A 19,242-nucleotide genomic window follows, 5' to 3' on the forward strand; every position below is an offset into this window, starting at 1 on the left:
CATTTTACTTTGGGACTATTTAATGCTTGCAACTTGTCTTCATTTCACCTTGCACGGAATACTCCCCTCCTCCCACATCATGTAACAATGAACTTGAATCTGTCCTAAATTCGGAAATAGTTTACTGTCCCCTGACGTTTATCAGTTAATCTGTTTTTTAGCAAAAGAACAATCTTCCTTCTCCTTCTAAGAGAAGTCCTTCTGAATCTGCCTTTGCTAGATGCTTATGTGACATCTCTGTCTTCCTGTACTATGTTTTTTAGTTTGTGGTTTGCAGACCTCTAGGGATGTGAATTATTTTTAAGGGATCTGCTAAACATTAACAAAAGCAAGTTCAGATATTCTTTGCAGCCATTTACATGCATTTAATTTCTAAAGATCAGCACCTTTGCTGGAAATCTCAGAGTAGAGTGACAATTCAGACTGGGAAACAGAACAAATCAGCAAATATGAGTGGGTTCCCAGGACTCTTTCTGTATGGGAGTCAATGGGAAGACAGAAAACAAGAGCTTTTCCAAGAACAGAGCAGCGTGAAGGAAAGTACAAAGCAGAAGTTCACATTAAAAACAAGGAAGGAGGACAAGGAAGCATGAAGCGTGCTCAAGTTGGTTTTTGCAAAGGCAGTTTGTAATATGTTTAGGCCAGAGAGATTAGTGAGAGCTGTTTGTTCAATGGGCAGTTCCTACCATCTGTGCGTAGCACAGGAAGGTAGGGGGGTTTGTTTTTTCTTCAGGTGTTCACTGTCAAGTAATTTTGTATTTAGACAATATGGAAGACTTACAGCATGTAGAAAATAGAGGGGCAAATCTGCTTTAAAGACAGTTCAGGAGTGAGACATCTTTCCTTTCCCCTATCCCCACCTACAGGCTTGCACATCGCTTATGTCAGGTTAATTTCTTATCCGTCCTTAAAAGACAAGCCAAATAATCACAGTTATTAACTAATGTTCTTTTTATTACTGAAAGAAAAAGGCAAATAGAATAAAATAAAGCACAAGGCATAATCAATGATGGCTTGAGTTACAGTCTCTTCTGTGTGTCTGTGGAGAGCTCTTGACAGAAATTATTCTCTTGAGGGTGGGCCCTCCTCTGGTGGAGATGTTCATTGTGCGAGTAGTCCGTACCAATAGGAGATGCTGCTGTTATGAAAGGATATTAGAAAAGAGACATGGAAAGCACCTCTGAGATGTTCTTGGCTTATCTCCCAGCCCATCAGAAAGTTAACTAAGGAGAAGACAATGACTCTGACAGTACTTCTTCATGAGTACTGGAGATGGTGCAGAAACAACAGCTTTAGGCTTGGTGTCTGAATCCGTTAATGAGCCATCCAAATTAGATTTTGTGAGGTCAAAGGATGCAGGAGGGTATTAATGCCTGGACAAAATAGGTGGCATCCTTCTTGGATAGGAGAGATAGGGTTTTGATCTCAGGAGCCTAGATTTCAGGATCTAGAATAAACTTATGGAGAACAATAGATAGGTCTGCAGCAGATACGTATAAACTCTTAAAAGCACTTTTCACCAATCATGCTTGCTTTATAGTGTTAAGATTAAGCTGTTCCTAAAGAGAAAATGTCAAACTGTGTTGAGCTGGTGGAGTAACTACGTGGATGTGCATGGATTGTGCCCTGATGTACCCCTTGACAAGGAGGAGAATTGGCCCAGGCCAGGTGGTGGGAAGAGGACTCTTGCTTTGGGGGTGTTGTTGGGAGAAGCAGCAGGTGAGAGGCGCTGGCATGCTAGGAGCGGTGGCACTTCTGGGTAACACTGCAGCTGGTGGGGTGGGGAGGAATTTTGGCTGGGGAGGATATGAACTCTGGCTGGTTTGTCAAGAATAATGTAACTGCCTTATGAATTGGCCATAGGTAAATACCTTTTAACTAAGTTATGCAAAACTGGAGAAGGTATTTAAATATTACTCAAAAGAAGCCATTAAAGAAAGCCTTGAGGCAGACTAACTAATGTTTAACGATCTTAAATTCAAATCATAACATGCTATTTCAGTCTATTGAGTCCTACTATTGTCTGCTCCATTAGTGAAGTCTTAACCAGTCTGGCATTTCACAACAAATTATTAGGAACTGAAATTAAAGTAGTATTTCTATGCCCTGTAAACATTTTATCTTATCTTCTTGGCATGGATTCTGACATTTATTCTCACAAATAAAGCAGAATCTTAGCAATGCTGCTGTGTCACAGAAGTGATGCTGTGTTATGGTTTTTGGGTTTTTTGGTGGTTTTTTTTGTTGTTGTTGTTCTTAGCTTTCACATGCTTCCTTCTCGTCCTTTTCTTGTAAAGGGCTAGGTGGACAACAATGGATTACAGTGTACAAAGAGGAGGTGGATGTCCAAGTTTGAAGCAGTCTGAGCTTTATTCCTTCAGAGGCTCCTTGACATTGGACGCAATACTGTTTGAGGGAATTACAATTTGTCTTGTCAAATATCAGCGGTCCATCACCTCATTTTGGCTCTGCACTATTATGAGCTGATCTTTGGAGCATTCTCTGATTTATCAATGTTAATATATATTCCACCAGATTCTAATATTTCATCTTTTTAGTTTTAGTGTTTGCATTTTCAACTATAGTAGTTGTCCTAATGAAAGATATTACCTGTACCTGCAGTCTTTGTCCTGGACATTTTCAGAGCTTATTCAATGTGGCATAAACAGTCTCTTAATAATAATTTCTAAAATTATACCAAAGGTTGCTGATAATTAGAATTGTTTCTAATTGTCCCCATATTTGTCTCTCAACAGTCCAGCTTCTAAAGTATTTAAAAACGTAAGTTAGCCAAGTTAAATTTAAAGGAGGTTCTTATGTTGTAATGATCACCAAAAAAAGATAATTCCTGCTCCATCTTAACCCTCACTTTGGCAGGTGATTCTTGTTACTGAGTTGGCAGGTAGCTAATCAATTCCCCAATTATTGTCCATGTAATTACCCTGACCCCATTTTTGTCTGTTATCTTTCCAGCAACACCTCTTGCCAGCAGTCCCTGTGGAATGGGTTCCCTGCTGAGCTAATTGCCTCTAAATTTGATGCTCCCATTACCTTGCCAACTTCACCTCTAGCCATAAATTGCTTTGTGACAGGCTTTGACAAGACAAAGTGTAAACTGTATTCTCAGCTCATGGATTACATTAGAAACTAGTTACAGAAAGACCATTTGAATCTGTTTTGGAGTGAGAAATTGGAAATGGCTTTCTCATCCTGAAAAACATTCTTCTGCCCCATTACTTTAAGTTCTTTACTAGCCTTTGTCTCTCTTACAATGAATCCTTAATGTTTCTGTGCTGTGTGGTTTGGGTATGTGATTGGCTTCTGAGAAGGCAGAGAAGGATGAGAAAGTTCACATTTTTGTAAAATGGATGCCTAGAATAAGCATGAACCACCTTTTTGCATGGTTAGTTTGACTTTTCACCAAATAGTCACTATGTTTAACATTTTACCTGTTTAGAGCAGTTACTATTTCAAGTTAAAATTCTTTCCATTAGATTGGTGATACAAAGTAAACTCCACAATCATTAGCAATAACACATCCTTAAAAATATGAGGTGAAAGAATGTATAAGTTAAAGCATCATTAGAGGTATATAGCTGTTTTCTGGGGTACGTGAAACAACTTGGAGTTAATGTCTTACAAATAAGGAGGTGTCACTCTGACACACCTTTTCTGTCTGCCACTGTGACAGAAAGCAGATGTTTCTTAGGAATTTCTTTAATTACCCTTGAATATCTCTTGTAATTAAATAACTGAGCCAGTTTTGATAAGCAGTCAAAAAGATAAATGTGAGCTATCATGTTATCTAGATATTACATGTGAAGTGGCTCATAAATATCAGTGAAAGTGTAAACCCCTAAAATTACAATAATTGTAATAAAAGGATTAATGATTTTTGCATAATTTGTGTGATCTGTCCTCAGTAGAGAGGCTAATAGGGCCATAAGATATATATCAATGCCAATATAGAAATTTAACAGCAATCATATATTCCATGCATACTTGCTGTACCAGGCTAATATATTTTTAAACATGTTTAACTACTTTTCTAAATGTGCTTTCTTTGCATACTGGGGTTCTTGTTTAGAAGGTCAAGCCACCTCTGCATGTGTGTACATACATATTGAAGAAAAATATGTCAGTATTTGATACCTGTCAGTAATATAGCTTTCATGAACATGTGTTTGAAATACTGCCCTGTCTTTCTAAATGACTTGAATATACGAGGTTGATCTATAGGCATGTTATACTTCCTGGTTTCACACCTATGAAAAACTCTGTTCAACTAATGTAAACTGTTGTAGTTTCTTTTCCCAAGTATCAAGTACTAAAATAATATATTGCCTGAATGTATAGCCTACAAAATTTGAATATTTCATCACTCTTTTTGATGCTGAATAAGTGAGATGGTCATTTTATAATTCAGTGATGGAGCTCAGAACTCTCTCCGTATCTGCTTCTTTCACTTATGTTGTGAAAGATAGAAAAAAGTAAGCTTACAATAAACTTCAGGGCACTAATATAACACACTTTAATATTTTGATAGTTTCTATGAAGTATTAGATCTTCTAAAGCCAATTGGAGTTGTGCCCACACAAGCTGTGGAAGCTTTGTATTCCTTTCAAGAAATTCTCTGGGGTTTAGAGAATGCCATTTCTAAGAATACTGCTTGTATTCTTGAGCCCATTTCCTTCTCTCCTGTGTTAAACTCCTGAGAAGGAAACCATATCGAAACTCCCAGTTCTGTGCAAGATGATATCATTATGCACATGCGTGGATTTTGAAGGGATAGAGTTGGTGTCTGTTCAGAACAATCCAAGTTTTTACCGGCAGTGATTCAACTTTGTAACGCAAAAGCATTTGCTTCATTCAAATGCATATATAGGTTTAAGTGCTGGACCTCTTGTTGCAGTTTATCACTTCATGTGTCTGGCAACAGTCAGCAGTAGCCATGAATTGCATCAAGAGGCTGCTGTGCTGCATATATGAGTTTAAAATAAATACATAACATAGGCCACAGAAATGAATATGTGGCACACAGCTGAAATATTTGAGAATGGGGGCAGAAAGAATGATTGCCCAGCCCTGAGAAAAAAAAAAAAAGTCTTTCTATTTTAGCTGTAGATTCTTCTTCCTGCCAAAGTGACACTTACACTTGGGCTTTCACTTGAAATCAATTGTATATTGTCATGTTTTAACCCCAGCCGGAAACTAAGCCCTGTGCAGCTGCTCGCTTACTCCCTCCCGCCGGGATGGGGGAGAGAATCAGAAGAGTAAAAGTGAGAAAACTCGTGGGTTGAGATAAAGACAGTTTAATAGGTAAAGCAAAAGCCGCACATGCAAGCAAAGCAAACCAAGGAATTCATTCACCACTTCCCATGGGCAGGCAGGTGTTCAGCCATCTCCAGGAGAGCAGGGCTCCATCATGCCTAACGGTGATTTGGGAAGACAAATGCCATCACTCCGAAGGTCCTCCCCTTCCTCCTCCTTCCCCCAGCTTTATATGCTGAGCATGACATCATATGGTCTGGAATATCCCTTGGTCATTTGGGGTCAGCTGTCCCAGCTGTGTCCCCTCCCAACTTCTTGTGTCCCCCCCCGGCTCCTCGCTGGTGGGGTGGGGTGAGGAGCAGAAAAGGCCTTGGATCTGTGTGAGCACTGCTCAGCGGTAATGAAAACGTCCCTGTGTTACCAACACTGTTCCCAGCACAAATCCAAAACATAGCCCCATGCTGGCTACTATGAAGAAAACTAACTCTATCCCAGCCAAAACCAGCACATATATATACACATAACTTGCTGTATACCTTTAAAAAGAAAATAATTATTCTAGTTTGAGCCTTCTGCTTTCTTGGTAATGTATCTTTTTAAATTTATGTATATAATTATTAAAATAGTATAATTTTATATATGTATATAATTGTATTTATCTATGTTTTATTATTATATGTGGTTCATCCATACCAGTACCATTCATGCATTCATATTGCACTTTGCATGTCCTGTCTGAGCAATTGGTCCTCTAAACTCCTCACTTTTTAGATGAGGCTTTGACACTAAAACCAGGCTTCTAAGAAGCTATGTTGTAGTTTGAGTCTAAAATGCTTCACAGTACAGATAGAGAACTCTATTAAGAAAAAAAAATTCTGCTTAAATTTTTTTGTTTGTTTTGAGAGTATTTGGGGGGGGTCAACAGCAGGGCTAATAGGTTAAAAAGGAGTTGCAGCAAAATAGTGACGAACAAGTACTAAGAAAATAATTTAAGTTACCTGCTAGTATAGCTGCGGAGTGCTAGTGTTTCTGGCCCTGGGCAAAAGAGAAAACTTCAAATCAATGAGCTAACTTAGTGGATTTATATTCACATCCCTGAATAAGCTGCTTGAGTGCATTATACTATATGAAAGTATCTATCTGAATGCCTTAGCGGTACTGTATGTCTCCTGTATAAATCCATTAATAGTTTAGTATGTTCACCACTGGAAAATTCCCTGAACCTTTGAGGTTTATTCCTCATAGGAGAAAGTAGACTTATAAGTAGATTTTTTTTTTTAAATTTATTTTTAGTGTTTCAAAATGCCCTTTTAGAATGACTAAAACATCTTTATATTTCTCAGCAAGGTGACCCAAATAACAAAGATCACCCACTGCTCTAGTAATAAGCTGCCGACTCTTGCTTAAAGCTGCTTGGCAGGTTGTGCAGTTCTGCAGCTGAGCACATTTTGAAATGGATGCAACAAATATTATATAGTTCCTTTTGAGATTCAGCAATTTCAGATGAGCTGTTCACCTGAGTGTAGTGCTGCTTGAACGCATAAATGAGCGTGGTATGTGCATGTGTGTGCTGAAAATGGTAATGTTTGAATTATAATAAAGCCATTGATTTTTCTGAAAAGTACTCTTTACAAAACTCAGTAGACTTTTCCTGCTGGCTTGCTAGGGACAGGAGGAAACCCTTGTGTTAGCTTGGCTAGTTAAAATCCTTTCCTGTATTTGTAGGGGGTTTTAGCCCCTCTTTCACTCTGAACGCAGAGCAGGGAAGTGAGTGTTCTCAACAGAATGAAGTGCCACATGATGGCAGCAAAATCCTACTCAGGACTAGGAGTTTGGATAGTCCTTTAGCTTTTGGGACTGGCTTCTCTTCCCTCCCCCCACCCTTTCATAAGGAGAGCTAAAAGGGATGTTTTAAAAGACTATGCAGATAATGGAAGCATGGGTGCTGTTAATGCATTAATTCCAGTAAAGCTGCATCTTCTCAAAACACATCCTCTAGTTTATTAGCTAGTATATGCTGTTTGGTTTTGAAGTTGTTAGTACATTTATCTTTGCTCTGAGATGTAATAGGCTTACAAATTAACAATTTACATGCTTGTTATTAAAAAAAATAATAATCCAAGTACAGGCAAGTAAGGGTGTACCGAGTGGATCCCATTCTTACAACACCTAAGTAAGAAGGCACGCATAACTTCTTGCCTTCATACCGCCTGCAACACTACTGGTAACATGCTCTGCAAGGCTTTTCTGTCCATCAGTAGTATCTGACATAATGAACGTAGTATGTACCACTGCTCGTTTTGTAGTCCATTGCAAAACTTGTAACAGCGATCTTCTATCCTTTTCTGTCTACTATGTCAGTAAATCTGTACATCTAGCTTTCCCATTCTGTAAACTCAGGTATTCTATCTTATTATCGTTAGGGGTGTTGTTATTGCTAGTTAAAACAGATGACAAAAATCTTCCCCAAATCCTGTTGTATGAATAGCAAAATGTGAACAAGATTTAGGAGAGATTTCATCGTTAGCTTGAGCTCCCTTCAGCAGTAACCACTAAGGAAAGTTCAAGTATGCATTCTGAATTAATTGTATTCTTTTTGAAACTATTAATTTCTTACCAAAAAAAAGTGAAAATTCCCTCCTCTTCATGTTTTTTCCACGTTTGCTACGATTGGGTTTGTTACATCATTATCCAATCGTAATGCTGCTCTCACTTTTGCATGTTTCAGTTTTCTTATATACTTTAAGTTGCTTTTTAGTTTTGTAAGTCTTGTTATTTAGTAGTACAGTTGGGAACTGTAAATCATCTGCTGCTTAAAAAGGCAATATCCACAACTAGTGGATTTAATCTCGGTCCTGAATTGTGCAATACTGTGGTCAGATTAATGCTGGCAGCTTTGTAGTGGAGACCTGGTGAGCAATGAGTAGAGACATAGCAAGAGGTGTGTGTGATGAGGTGTAAAAGTGATTGGGACGTGAAATGGCAGGGAGGCCATTTTAGGTGAGAAGGAGCAAAGCTGCCGAGTTGATGGTAGGAAGGCATCAGCAACAACATTGAGTAACAGAGGCACCATCAGCGAGCTGTGGGCTGCTGTTGATCCAATACTTCCAACGTCAGTTCGGACACCTACGTTTGTACCACAAAGTGACCGTTTTGAAAAGGGCACAAAAGTAAGGGCATTTGGAGTTCCCGCTATGTCATTAGCACTAGCTGGCTCTAGTACAACCGGATCGCTCAGGTCTCAGTTCAGCAAGTACTTTGAGTGCGACTCAGACCGATACTTCAGAAGTGATTGCTTGTTGGGTGTGCAGAAGGGGCGATTCCTAGCTCTGAGCTTCACTCTGGCTCTTCTTCAAATGTCACAGCCATAGCTGCTTTGACTTAAGAGTGGTGTTTTACTGAGTATTACAAATAGCTTTCAGCTATATTATTTATTATCGCTATGGATATTTGTTGCACATTGTTAAGCTTTGTAGTGACCCAGACAGCAGTCTAGTGGGATCTTTCTGGTTTTAAGCATGAAGACCAAGAAGAAGGTGCTTTGTTATAGTGACTGTTGTGATGCTGGTTACAAGGTTCCTTGTCCTTTCTCCTATATGCAGGTTAAAATGAAATTTAGCCAACACCTGAAAAACAATTTTATAAAAGGGGAATTCTTTCTGGCTTGCCTGTATAATGAGCTTACCTTGAGAGATGTTCAGACTCAGGGCTAGCTAATCCTTAACAAAGGGGATGACTTAGGCTGTGTTATATTTGAATGGGTTGGGCCAAATTGTCAGTGGTGTAAGGCAACTGTCACAGACTAATCAGAGACAGAGAAGGAAGATTTTTCTAGCGCTGTGTGGTTATACTAAAACATTCTCAGTGTTGTATGATTGCTCAACTAGCTTATGTTTACTCAGTGTTCTTACAAAACCAAATTATGAGCCAGAAAAAAATTCCTGACTTTATAACCAGTTATCAGTAGAGGGTGCTATGTATCTTTTGCATTTGATCTGCATAGGTTGTATGTTTATCAAAGATATTTTTAGTTAATGATTTATTATTCAAGATTTAGTTCAATTATACCTTTGCTTACATTAGCGGTGCAGTTTACTGTGGTGGATCTTGATAACATTAATTTGAGTCTGCAAATGAACAGATTTTCTGTTTAGCAAGATTCCACGTTATACTGTGATCAGCTCTGTTACAATGATTTTATGATTAGAGAGTGTTTGCTTCTATTTATAGATGGTAATAAATTTATGGAATCTAGTTTATGGGCTTACAAAAACACAAACACCACCATTGCATTTCTTACTGGTATTTGCTGTCAGTGTGATAACGGTGTCATCAGATGAAACATACAGCTTCTGAGTAGCTGTGCAAGCGATTCATCATCAGGGGGGTAGCAAGTGAGTGTCAGAAGGAGGTTGTGTGGAAAATAGGGATAAGGAAGAAAAAACCTGCAAACAGGACCTGAGGGGAACGGAAGATGAGGGAAGAGTAAGAAAATAGATGAAGCTGATGAATAAAAGGCGTAGGAGGCAGATGAAGGCCAGATGATGGGTTCTGATTTTGGAATTGTTGCTTTGCTAGCTCTGCCTTCCCAAATTCTCTGCCCTGATTGCCTTTTCAGGCCTATAAAGTTTTCGACTTTTTCCCACAGTCAGTGTCCCAGCTGCTTGCAGACTCTTCTGCTGGTTGCTGATAGGTAGAGCTATGAATTTTTTCTGTAAACAGAAACCAGATTATGGGCTCTCTTGGCTCTATCAGTTATCTTGAAGTCTGGTGGCAGATGATTTGATCTCTTAAGTTTATTCTTGGAAGAAGTCTTATGAGTAAAAGAATTTTGATTTCTGAGAACTGATAGAGCAGAGTACCAGGGGAATATCTTGGCCTATCTGTCTGTCCTTTTGCCATTTCCATTTTTGGTAAATGTGGGATAAAAGACATGGTCCAATCTAGAAGTACTCTTGACTCCACTTGTCTTTTGTAGAAAGACAACTAAAGAAACAGGAAGTTATTGGAGATTAACTCTTCATTTAGGAAGGCATGAGCAGCCACTGTTCTATTCCCTTTCTGTTTTGTTGGGTCACTTTTTGGGCAGAAATTCCCAGGGTAGTGTTCCTGCATACTGTGGGCCACACTTGAACAGGAGTCCCAGGGTTACACCCACAATGACAAGAAACAGGACAGCTCGTCCTGAGCAAACAAACAAACAAACAAATCCATTGCCTTCCTTCAAGCTGGGCAAGGTCACCCTTGAGTAGGGCATGTCAGAATATGCAAAAGGCATGGCTGTCCTCTGTAGTCCTTATCTGTGGGAATCTTCCTCCTGGGAGGCATGCCTCTAGCCTTCCTGCCTTTTCTGCCTGCCTAAATCTGTTGCTTGAGATCCAAGATCTTGGATCTGTTCCTATCCCTTCTGTACTCTTCTGTTATTGACTGCTGACAAGGTACTAAACAAGACCCACAAAGGAGATACGTTCTTACGGAGGGTCGCCTCGTGGCTGGGACTTCAAGTGGATTGTGTTGGACCAAGTCCTCATTTCCTAGTACTGTCCAAAGGGAACATGACAGCTGTCCTGACTCTGTGGAGCAGATCATGCTTCTGCCTGTAGCAGGAGGAGTGGGGAGTGCAGGGGAGGCTATTAGGGTCAGAAACATGGGGTGCTCTCATTTCTACTCAGCTCTGCTGGAGTGGCAGATGGTGACTATCAAGTCTGGGATCCAAGCCTGATAGCAATCAAGGCTTTGAAAAAACTAAACTACCTGGCTCAGAGACCAGAGGCGGGATGGATCCTCTGGTGGCATCCTGAGGCTGCTGGTGTTCCTGTTGGTCCAGGCAGAGCTAGCAAGTCCTGGAGGGGAGAAGGAGAGAGTGTGCACGTTTCAAGCTGTTGGTGTGACTCTTCAGCCCTGCTTCTAAGTAATCCAGACATTGAACCTTATCCCAGCACAGCGCTAGCCACTGCAGCTTAAGTTAACAGCCAGTTATGTGCAGGACAGCCACAATTTTAAAGCCCCTTTTGCTGAGCTTAACAAGGGTTATGTGACAGGCTTTGGGAATTGGTGCCCAAAGGCAAGGAAGGTTGAGTTAACTAAAATTAATAAGGTGGCTTGGGGGCAAGCACAGGGTACGCAAGATGACAGTTTTAATCTTTGCCCTGCCACAGGCTTCCTGGCTGACTGTAGGCAGATCGCTGTAGTTCTTCCTGCTTGTCTTTTCTTTATGGAAAATAGGAACAATAGGTGTTGACTACCTTGCATGAGCACTGAGGTGCTTTCACCTCATGCAGATATGAAAGTAATAACAGCCCAAGGCAGGCATCCAGAGGCAGGGGGTTAATGAGCTCAAAGCAGGGTGCCTGATGTATAAACCCCATTTGGAAGAGAATAAGCAAGAAGTATTCAAAATACCTCTTTTCCCCAAGTAACAATTATTTCATTTCAGTATGGTTCTTGCTGAGACCCAGTCAGTCATGTCATGGTAGCGCACCATTTCTGCAACCCAACAGGTATCGCTGTTGTAAGTGCAGAAGATTTCCTCAAGTAAACTGTTTGAGTGCTATATCTCCAACATAAAGAAGTAAACACGGTGGGGGAAAAAAAATTAGCATCTTGCTCAGGGCCCTCTCAGGGTGAGTTTACGCTCAGTATGAGGGATATCTGAGCTAGCCGTATGTGAATTAGCTCATGTGTTGTTGTCATCTTGCTATGGCAGAAGGATGTTCCTGTAGCCTGAATTCTCAGTAGGGTAAATTAGTACTCACCGAATTTGGTGCAGATGAGGCCAGAATAGCTTGGTACTTAAGTGAGCTTGTTTGAAAGCTAATCCAGGACCTCTACAGTAGCTACCCTGCAGTTTGGCTCTGTAGATATGCAGCTCTTGACCTGAGTTATTGTCAGTGGACAGAAAAAGGCACTTCTGAAGTGTGAGTCGTTGGAGGTGTTCATCTCGGGATGAGAAAAATTATGATAGCAAAGTATCTGTTTCTTTGTGGTGGATGTAGTAGACCATGTGTATCTAAATTTGGGTGTTAACTGCTTTGTGGGCCTGGGCCAAATTTCAGGTATGGAGGTGGAAGGTTCCATGTCCTGAGAGCCAACCGGTAATGTGATTACAGGCTTCCTCCTGTAATGTTTCAGAAATACTAGGAAACTACTGCTTCTTAAAACAGTCTCTTTCCTTTCTTCCCTCTGTGTACAGTGAAATACAGTTCAGCTCCTCTAGCACTACCACTTCAGAGAGCCAAGAACCCTCTTCCGGGGACCAAGCAGCGAGTGCGCTTCAGCAGCAGCTCCTACTGATGGTGGCACGAAGGACCCTTTCAGAAAGCCCACGGGTACATTGTAATATCTCGGTTTCTAGCATTTTGATAAACTGCTTTATAAACAAATGCTGCAGGCTTGTTCCTTAGACAGTTTTGTTGATTTTCTATACTACTTTGCCTGTTATTGTTCATGTGGGAGAAGATGTATTTTATGTTGATGGATGCAATTCAGCTGCTTTCTACTGATGCTGAGTAGTGTTCTAAGGGAGTACTTAAAGACACCATCACCTAAGAAGTCAATCTTCTATCTTTGGTCTTATTTCATTTGAAAGAAAGAGGACACAGCTGTTAGGATTTTAGACACACCACCAGATTTTAATAGGATGAAGTGTTTATTCCAGATTCATTACTATCCTAAAACCTCATGTCTGGTTTCACTTTTCTGAACTGGGCAACCAGACTTCTGAATGTCTGTTGTGGAATGTCAAAGCCACCTTCTTAATGTAGCTGGTAAAAGAAAAAGGCCCTCAGAGTTCAGTTTGTATGGTAGTATGTGGACATACTTGAACTTTACAGTGTTTGGGGTCTGTGACCAATGGCTTAAGGCTGTAATCTGTTTTTACAGTTCCTTTTGTAATAACTTTAACCTTCTCTTTTCTTCCATGGCAAATTCTAGTTTGATATTTATGAATAACCTTAGAATGCCAGTTAATTATCTTTCATCTTAGATTTTGCACAGGAACTTAAAGCTAGAAGCAACTTGTATAAAGGAACTCTTTTAAATTAAAAATCAGGAGATGGTCCTGAATTGTGTATTTCGGATTTGGACAGACACTTCCATCTAAAGGCTCAGATGTTTTCCAGATATTTATAATCTTGTAAACTGCCTGTAAATTAGAGAACAATTATCATGTCTTTTTTTTTTTTTTTTTTCCCCTCTTCTGGGAAAACTGCACCATTAGGAAGTAAGACATATTGCTGACGATCACATAGCAAGTTTGTAACAGGGCCAGGGAGTAATTTCAGAACTTCCTGGTTTCTGAATTTTTTTTTATTAAACATGAAATTCTGAGCCTATGTAAGTCAGGAAAAGTTTTGTCATTGATTTCAATGAAGCTAGGGTTTCAGGCTGCCTCTGACACCATACAAATTTATGAAGTGAATTTTTATAAGCCCTTTTTTGATAGGAGGCACAACTAGACTTAGTGACTTGCTCAGGGCTAGTCAGAGAGTTTCCCAAATGCAGCTCCAAAATCTGATTCCAGCCCAAGTACTGGAGCCTCATGTAATGGACTTCATCCAAACGTTACAGTTCCTTGGGAGCCAAAATGTTCACTTATGCACTCAGTTAAATACGTGTTAAGCTGTTCTGAGGACAGAACAATCAGATCCTCAGGTGTTTTTAATGGACTCTTTGCCACTGTTCTGATTTTTTTATTCAGTTATAGTGAGCAATCTAGATTAGATGAGTGAAGTTAATGATCGCAGTTGATTGAGTTTCACATGACTTTCTGTTGGGAAATAGGACACAAGAGAAGCAAAACTGTGCCAGTATTAGCAACTGTAATATTTTAAAATACAGTTTTTCTTTAAAAATACCCCAACTCCATAATTAAGAGACTTTTTAAAGTGGTAATAGAAATATTAAAATTTGGAGTTCCTAAACTACTTCTAGATTTTAAAATCAGTGTAGCGAAAAGATTGCAATCAGTCTCACAGCTTTTAAATTACTTGGAATTGTTAATAAATTAAAGAATGCTGAACAGCCCAGTGCCCTCTTGCATGTCTGAATGCTCAGAAACATGACTGAGTTACTGTCCTGTGCTGATAGCTGTGCTGATAGCTGGCTGAGCTACCCAGCACTGCGCAGCTGTATGCTTTTAGTCAATTGGAGGCATGAGATGAAATGCATAAACTTCTTCATAAGTTTCTTTCTCCTTAAGCCAGCCTGTCTTACCTCATGTTTGCTGGCAGACTGAGGATATCGGTGAGTTGGTTCCCATCTTACACGCAGCAATACATTAAGTCCTATGTAAATTATGTGTAAAATTCCTTTTACTGGAAAGTGAAGATCAGAAATTATTCCAATAATCTGAGAGAGAATTTAACAATTCCTTTGTGCAGGTGGACAGGTTGTTTAAAAACCTGTGTTTTGCTAACAGTTGCAATTCAAGAAGATGATCAATTACTTCACACAGAAATCCCCTTCTCTGACTGGGAAAGTTAATATAACACAAATGATTCTAATGTAAGCGTTGCCTAGAGTTCCGTAATAGGTGTATTTGTTATCTAATGCTGATTAATTGTCTTTAACAAGGCGGGGGCTAGAAGGAGCTAGAAAGCTGCTAGACTTTACAGTGATTAGAAATCTCAAATTCTTCTTGGAAAGAAAAATAAGCGATTTTTTTATTTTTTTTTTTTTTTCCCCTCACCCCCTATAAAATCAATTATTGGTGTACCTTGGAAAGAAATCACTACTTTGCAGAGGTTTTTTTGTTCTGTTGTGTAGCTTTGCAGGCTTGGCTGATGGTCTGTAGATAAGCCTCCCTCCCCACAAGTGTTGGTGAAGAAGTGCAGGTGTAGAGTTGGAGGATATCTGAAACACTGTAGTTCAAACAGACAAGAAGAAAAGGCCTTAGAATCTGACAAAAGCAGTATTCAAAGGGATGGATTTATGATTGTGATGGTAAGATTAGAGGCTCTTAAACCAGTGATGTTTATGCTGTTTGTGCTTGTTTGCAATTATTTTTTTTTTCCTCTTGCTGTTCTTGAGGATGCACCCCTGATGTGGTATTAGAAGCATCTCAGGAAAGATAAACAAAGCTGTGTTCTGGAAGGAGAGTTGATAAGTCATGCCTCTAGGCCTTAAAGCCTACTTGATTTTTTTCTTTTAATAAAAACAAGGATTTGTCCTATCATGTGGGATTCTGTGTCATGCTGTAATTAGCATGACGCATGGAAAAATCTTCAAAAAGAAACTTTAGACAAGCAGTGGATCAGGACTAAAAAATAATTATTTTTTAAATGAATATTTAGTGTTTATGTTTAAAGCATATTATCACTGTTGAGATCCACAACTGATATAGCTTCTGTCCATCTGCAATAATTAATCTGATGCGATATTTTTGTTTCTAATTTAAAATGAAGAAAATAAATATGCTCCCACTACCCCTTTTAGAAAAAAAAAATATCTGAAACTTCATGTAAATTTGGCCTTTTAAACACCTGTTTTGCTGGCAGCCATATGTCAATGTGAAAGAGTTTTGTGTATTTCTGGTTTGTTTGTTTTTAAAGCAACCCAGCCAGGACCCTGAGGATTCTTCATGTTCTTCAGCACAACGGAAACTGAACAGGCAGTTTTACAGATTTATTGTATTCCCTGGCAAATGGATTAAAGTCTGGTATGATCGTCTGACCTTGTTGGCATTGTTGGACAGGTAAGCTTTTTTTTTTAATGCAGCTCTATGTAGTGTTACAGTGGGTGGCTCCACATGTCCATAGAGCAATGCAGACCACTAGAGAAGGAAAAAGTGAGCGTTGTATTAGTGTCTTATATTCAGGTTAAGTAGATAAATGCTTGTTTGCTTTAAGCTGAAGAAAATGTTTTTCTTCAGAGTTGGTTTTGGTGGTTCTTGCTACCCTTCGTCTTCCAGCAGAGACTTTGACTCATGTGAGAACCAAGCCTGTAGACTAGTCTTTAATTTGACTCTCAGCTGTTGGATCCAATGGTTCTGAGCTTTCTGATGAGACAATCGGGTTTTGGTGCAAAAATACAGAAGTGGAAGGGTCCCAGGGTATTGTAAACCAAGTACTCCTATCTTTAAAAAAAAAAAAAAAATTAGTGATATTCAGGAGGAGATCTTTCAGCTGCTCCCTCTGTTTCCAGTTTATTTGTTTAGAAAAAATTTCTTGTTTTGGCATCTCTCCTTTTTCTAGTCCCTCAGTTGCATTTGGCATCAACCCTTCACGCAGTACTCTTTGCTATTAGACCTCACATGGTAATCTGACGGACTATTAGGACCTTCAAACATGTTAGCCTCCATACCTAATGGCTGCTGGCTCTCCTGTCTCTGCTTTTGGGTGGGTGCTATGCCATATATATTAATATGGGCTCCACAGCAGAAATTTCAGATGACAGTCTTACATGCTGCAGAAATCAGGCTATATAGTCAGGGAGCTTGGGTCCAGAGCACATACTTACTTGACTGTAGTGTCTTATCTCTGTGTTTCAATTGCATGGAAAGCATCTGCTGATAACCTCTTTTGTTATAGCCTGAATATTAACATTGTTTTTTATCTCAGCTTCCATGTTCTAATAGAACAGATAAAACGAATAAAACATCGGATGACAAATTTGGTCTTTCATCTAATTCTTTGTTGTCAGATGTATGTTTTTCATTAAATGAATGCCTTATTTCCTTATTTAAAAGTGTTTGGGTGTTGGGGATTTTTGTGGGTCTTTTGTTTTTGTTTTTGTTTTTTTTTTTTTAAAATAAAGATACACTTGCCTACATTCAAATCAGCTTCACTGTGGAATTCTGTTTGGGAATTGAGATTGGAGGGTGCTGGACTTCATTGCCTATGCCTTTTTTCTATACATTTTAGCTATCCTAGTGGATAAGGTCTTTGGCACAGGGGTGAAATACATTGAACATGGAAATGTAGTTTTGAGAACGAAACCTCAGATCCTGTAAATTCTGATAGCTCCAGCACTGACAGTTCATACCAGCTGTAAATGGACCTGCCTTGCTCTAATGAATATATAAATATTTGTACTTCTCTTAACACTTCTATTCACATAGGACAGAAGATATAAAGGAGAATGTGTTTGCTGTCCTTCTAGTCGTTCTCGTTTCACTTCTTGGATTCCTGACTCTGAATCAAGGATTCTGTAAAGACATTTGGGTTCTGTTGTTCTGTCTCGTGATGGCCAGCTGCCAGTATTCTCTCCTAAAGGTAGGACACAAGTTCATACCCAATTGCTGAATTCTCTTTTAACTTCTTTGAAGGCAAAATCCTATAAGCAAACTTTTTTCTTCTGTTTTGTTTTTAGAGTGTTCAGCCTGATCCTGCTTCACCAATACATGTAAGTCTCGGCCAGTAGAACAAGTCTTTCTCCTTTATTATCCCACGTGTACTGTGAAACAGTTGGCTGTTCAGTGAAACCGGTATAAGTAGTTTGCTGTTCTAGGCGATCTATGAAAATGAGCAAGATGACGTCTGTAATTTTGAGACTTTGTACTATGTTTAATTAATTTTAAGCTATTTGAATTTATCACTGCTATTAGCAAAGTGCTTTTTCTTTAAGCTAAAATGTGCAGTAAAAACAAATGCATCTGGACCTGGACTAGTTTGCTGAAATTCAATCCTGTGGCATCAGACAAGCTTTTTCTTTGCTTTCCTCTAGAAGCAGTGACTGAAAACAGCAGAAGTTCCAGATTAGCAGCTCAGTCGTTGGTCAGCTGGGTCTTTAAATATTTTATTTTTTTTTTAACTCTGTTATTGCAGATATATTTCTCAATAGTATTATTAGCTCATCAAATAGCACAGGTGTTTTCCCTTTGTTATAATATGGTCACAGTTTCTGTGCTTGTGTCCTGAAGAAATGGCCAAATATGTGGGTGAATGCAGGCTCTAAGGGTCTTTGCTGGTTGCTATTTGTCTGTTGAGTATATCTGGGAAATTGAACTCTGATGGTGACAACCACCTTGCAAAGGACCAGTTCCTTACCCAAGTCTGTCCTCATAATAGGACTGGTTTAGGAGCATCATCCTACAACTGCAACCTGACCCCTCCACCTGTCACAGTGTCTCAGTGTTTTTGATTTGCGGATCTTGGAAGACATTTCAGTGGTCACAAGGTCCCTTGCTTGCTTTTACACCGGCTGCTTAGTTGCTCACATTTCTTATTTAGCTCTTTGAATGTTTTTGAGGACCCCCTCTCTTCCATCAGGGTTCAAAACCAGCACGTTGAAAACTGCAGGTCTGCTGGATCATTACCCTTTGGCAGGGAGCAATTATTTTTGTTAGTTTAGAGGCTAGAAATGCAGGCTGAACTTGAAATTGAGGTGTATTTAGAAGTGTATGCTACACATTTCACTGACATGGATTTCAGAAGATTCTTAGTTTCTTTTCCATGCCGGTTATTATGGGGCAAACTTACGGTATTGTTGGTTGTAATGCATTCACAGGAAATAGCTGTCTGCATAAAAGTAGGGAAGGTTAATAAACAGCAGCTTACACATTGAAGGGTAATATTTTCAGTACATTAAAGAAATATTCCTACCTCTGTGAAAAGTTGGGAGTTTGGGGGACTAAAATAATGTAATTTTTCAGTTCAGCTGGCATGTGTATAGACATAATAATGTGAACTGTAATCAAATAGCTTGTACTTATTCAGACATCAGTAATGTGTACATTTGTTTGAAGTGGGTGGCAAACAGTTTAATCAAAACTTCATTATAAACCTATCTAGCCCATATTTTTTTATAGTATTAAAGACAAAGTAGCTAATGAAGTTTAAACAGAACATTTTCTGTGCAGAATCCAGGTTTGCATTTCAGACTGCCACAATACTGTTTACAAGTATTATTCACCATATTGAATTCTAGAAGTCATGCAGCAGTGTAGCAAAGTAACAATAGGTGTATTCTCATCTTACATATGCTTTCCTAAAACTTTATCAGGGATGTTTTCCTGCAAACCTTTTGGTGCAC

The 19,242-nt window shown here is 39.2% G+C and overlaps 1 protein-coding gene across 2 annotated transcripts in view; it reads left to right on the forward strand.

Annotated features, from left to right (window-relative positions):
- The window catches only part of PCNX2 (pecanex 2), a 158,099-nt gene that overhangs the window by 25,109 nt on the left and 113,748 nt on the right, over positions 1-19,242 (forward strand). For both annotated transcript variants that reach the window (XM_069800740.1, XM_069800741.1), the window contains 4 exons: positions 12,464-12,599; positions 15,822-15,964; positions 17,330-17,483; positions 17,581-17,613. In XM_069800740.1, coding sequence (XP_069656841.1) covers positions 12,464-12,599; positions 15,822-15,964; positions 17,330-17,483; positions 17,581-17,613 — 466 coding nt within the window. The remainder of the gene's footprint in view (positions 1-12,463; positions 12,600-15,821; positions 15,965-17,329; positions 17,484-17,580; positions 17,614-19,242) is intronic.

The sequence above is a fragment of the Haliaeetus albicilla genome, chromosome 13 (genome assembly GCF_947461875.1).
Source record: "Haliaeetus albicilla chromosome 13, bHalAlb1.1, whole genome shotgun sequence".
In the NCBI taxonomy this organism is placed as follows: domain Eukaryota; kingdom Metazoa; phylum Chordata; class Aves; order Accipitriformes; family Accipitridae; genus Haliaeetus; species Haliaeetus albicilla.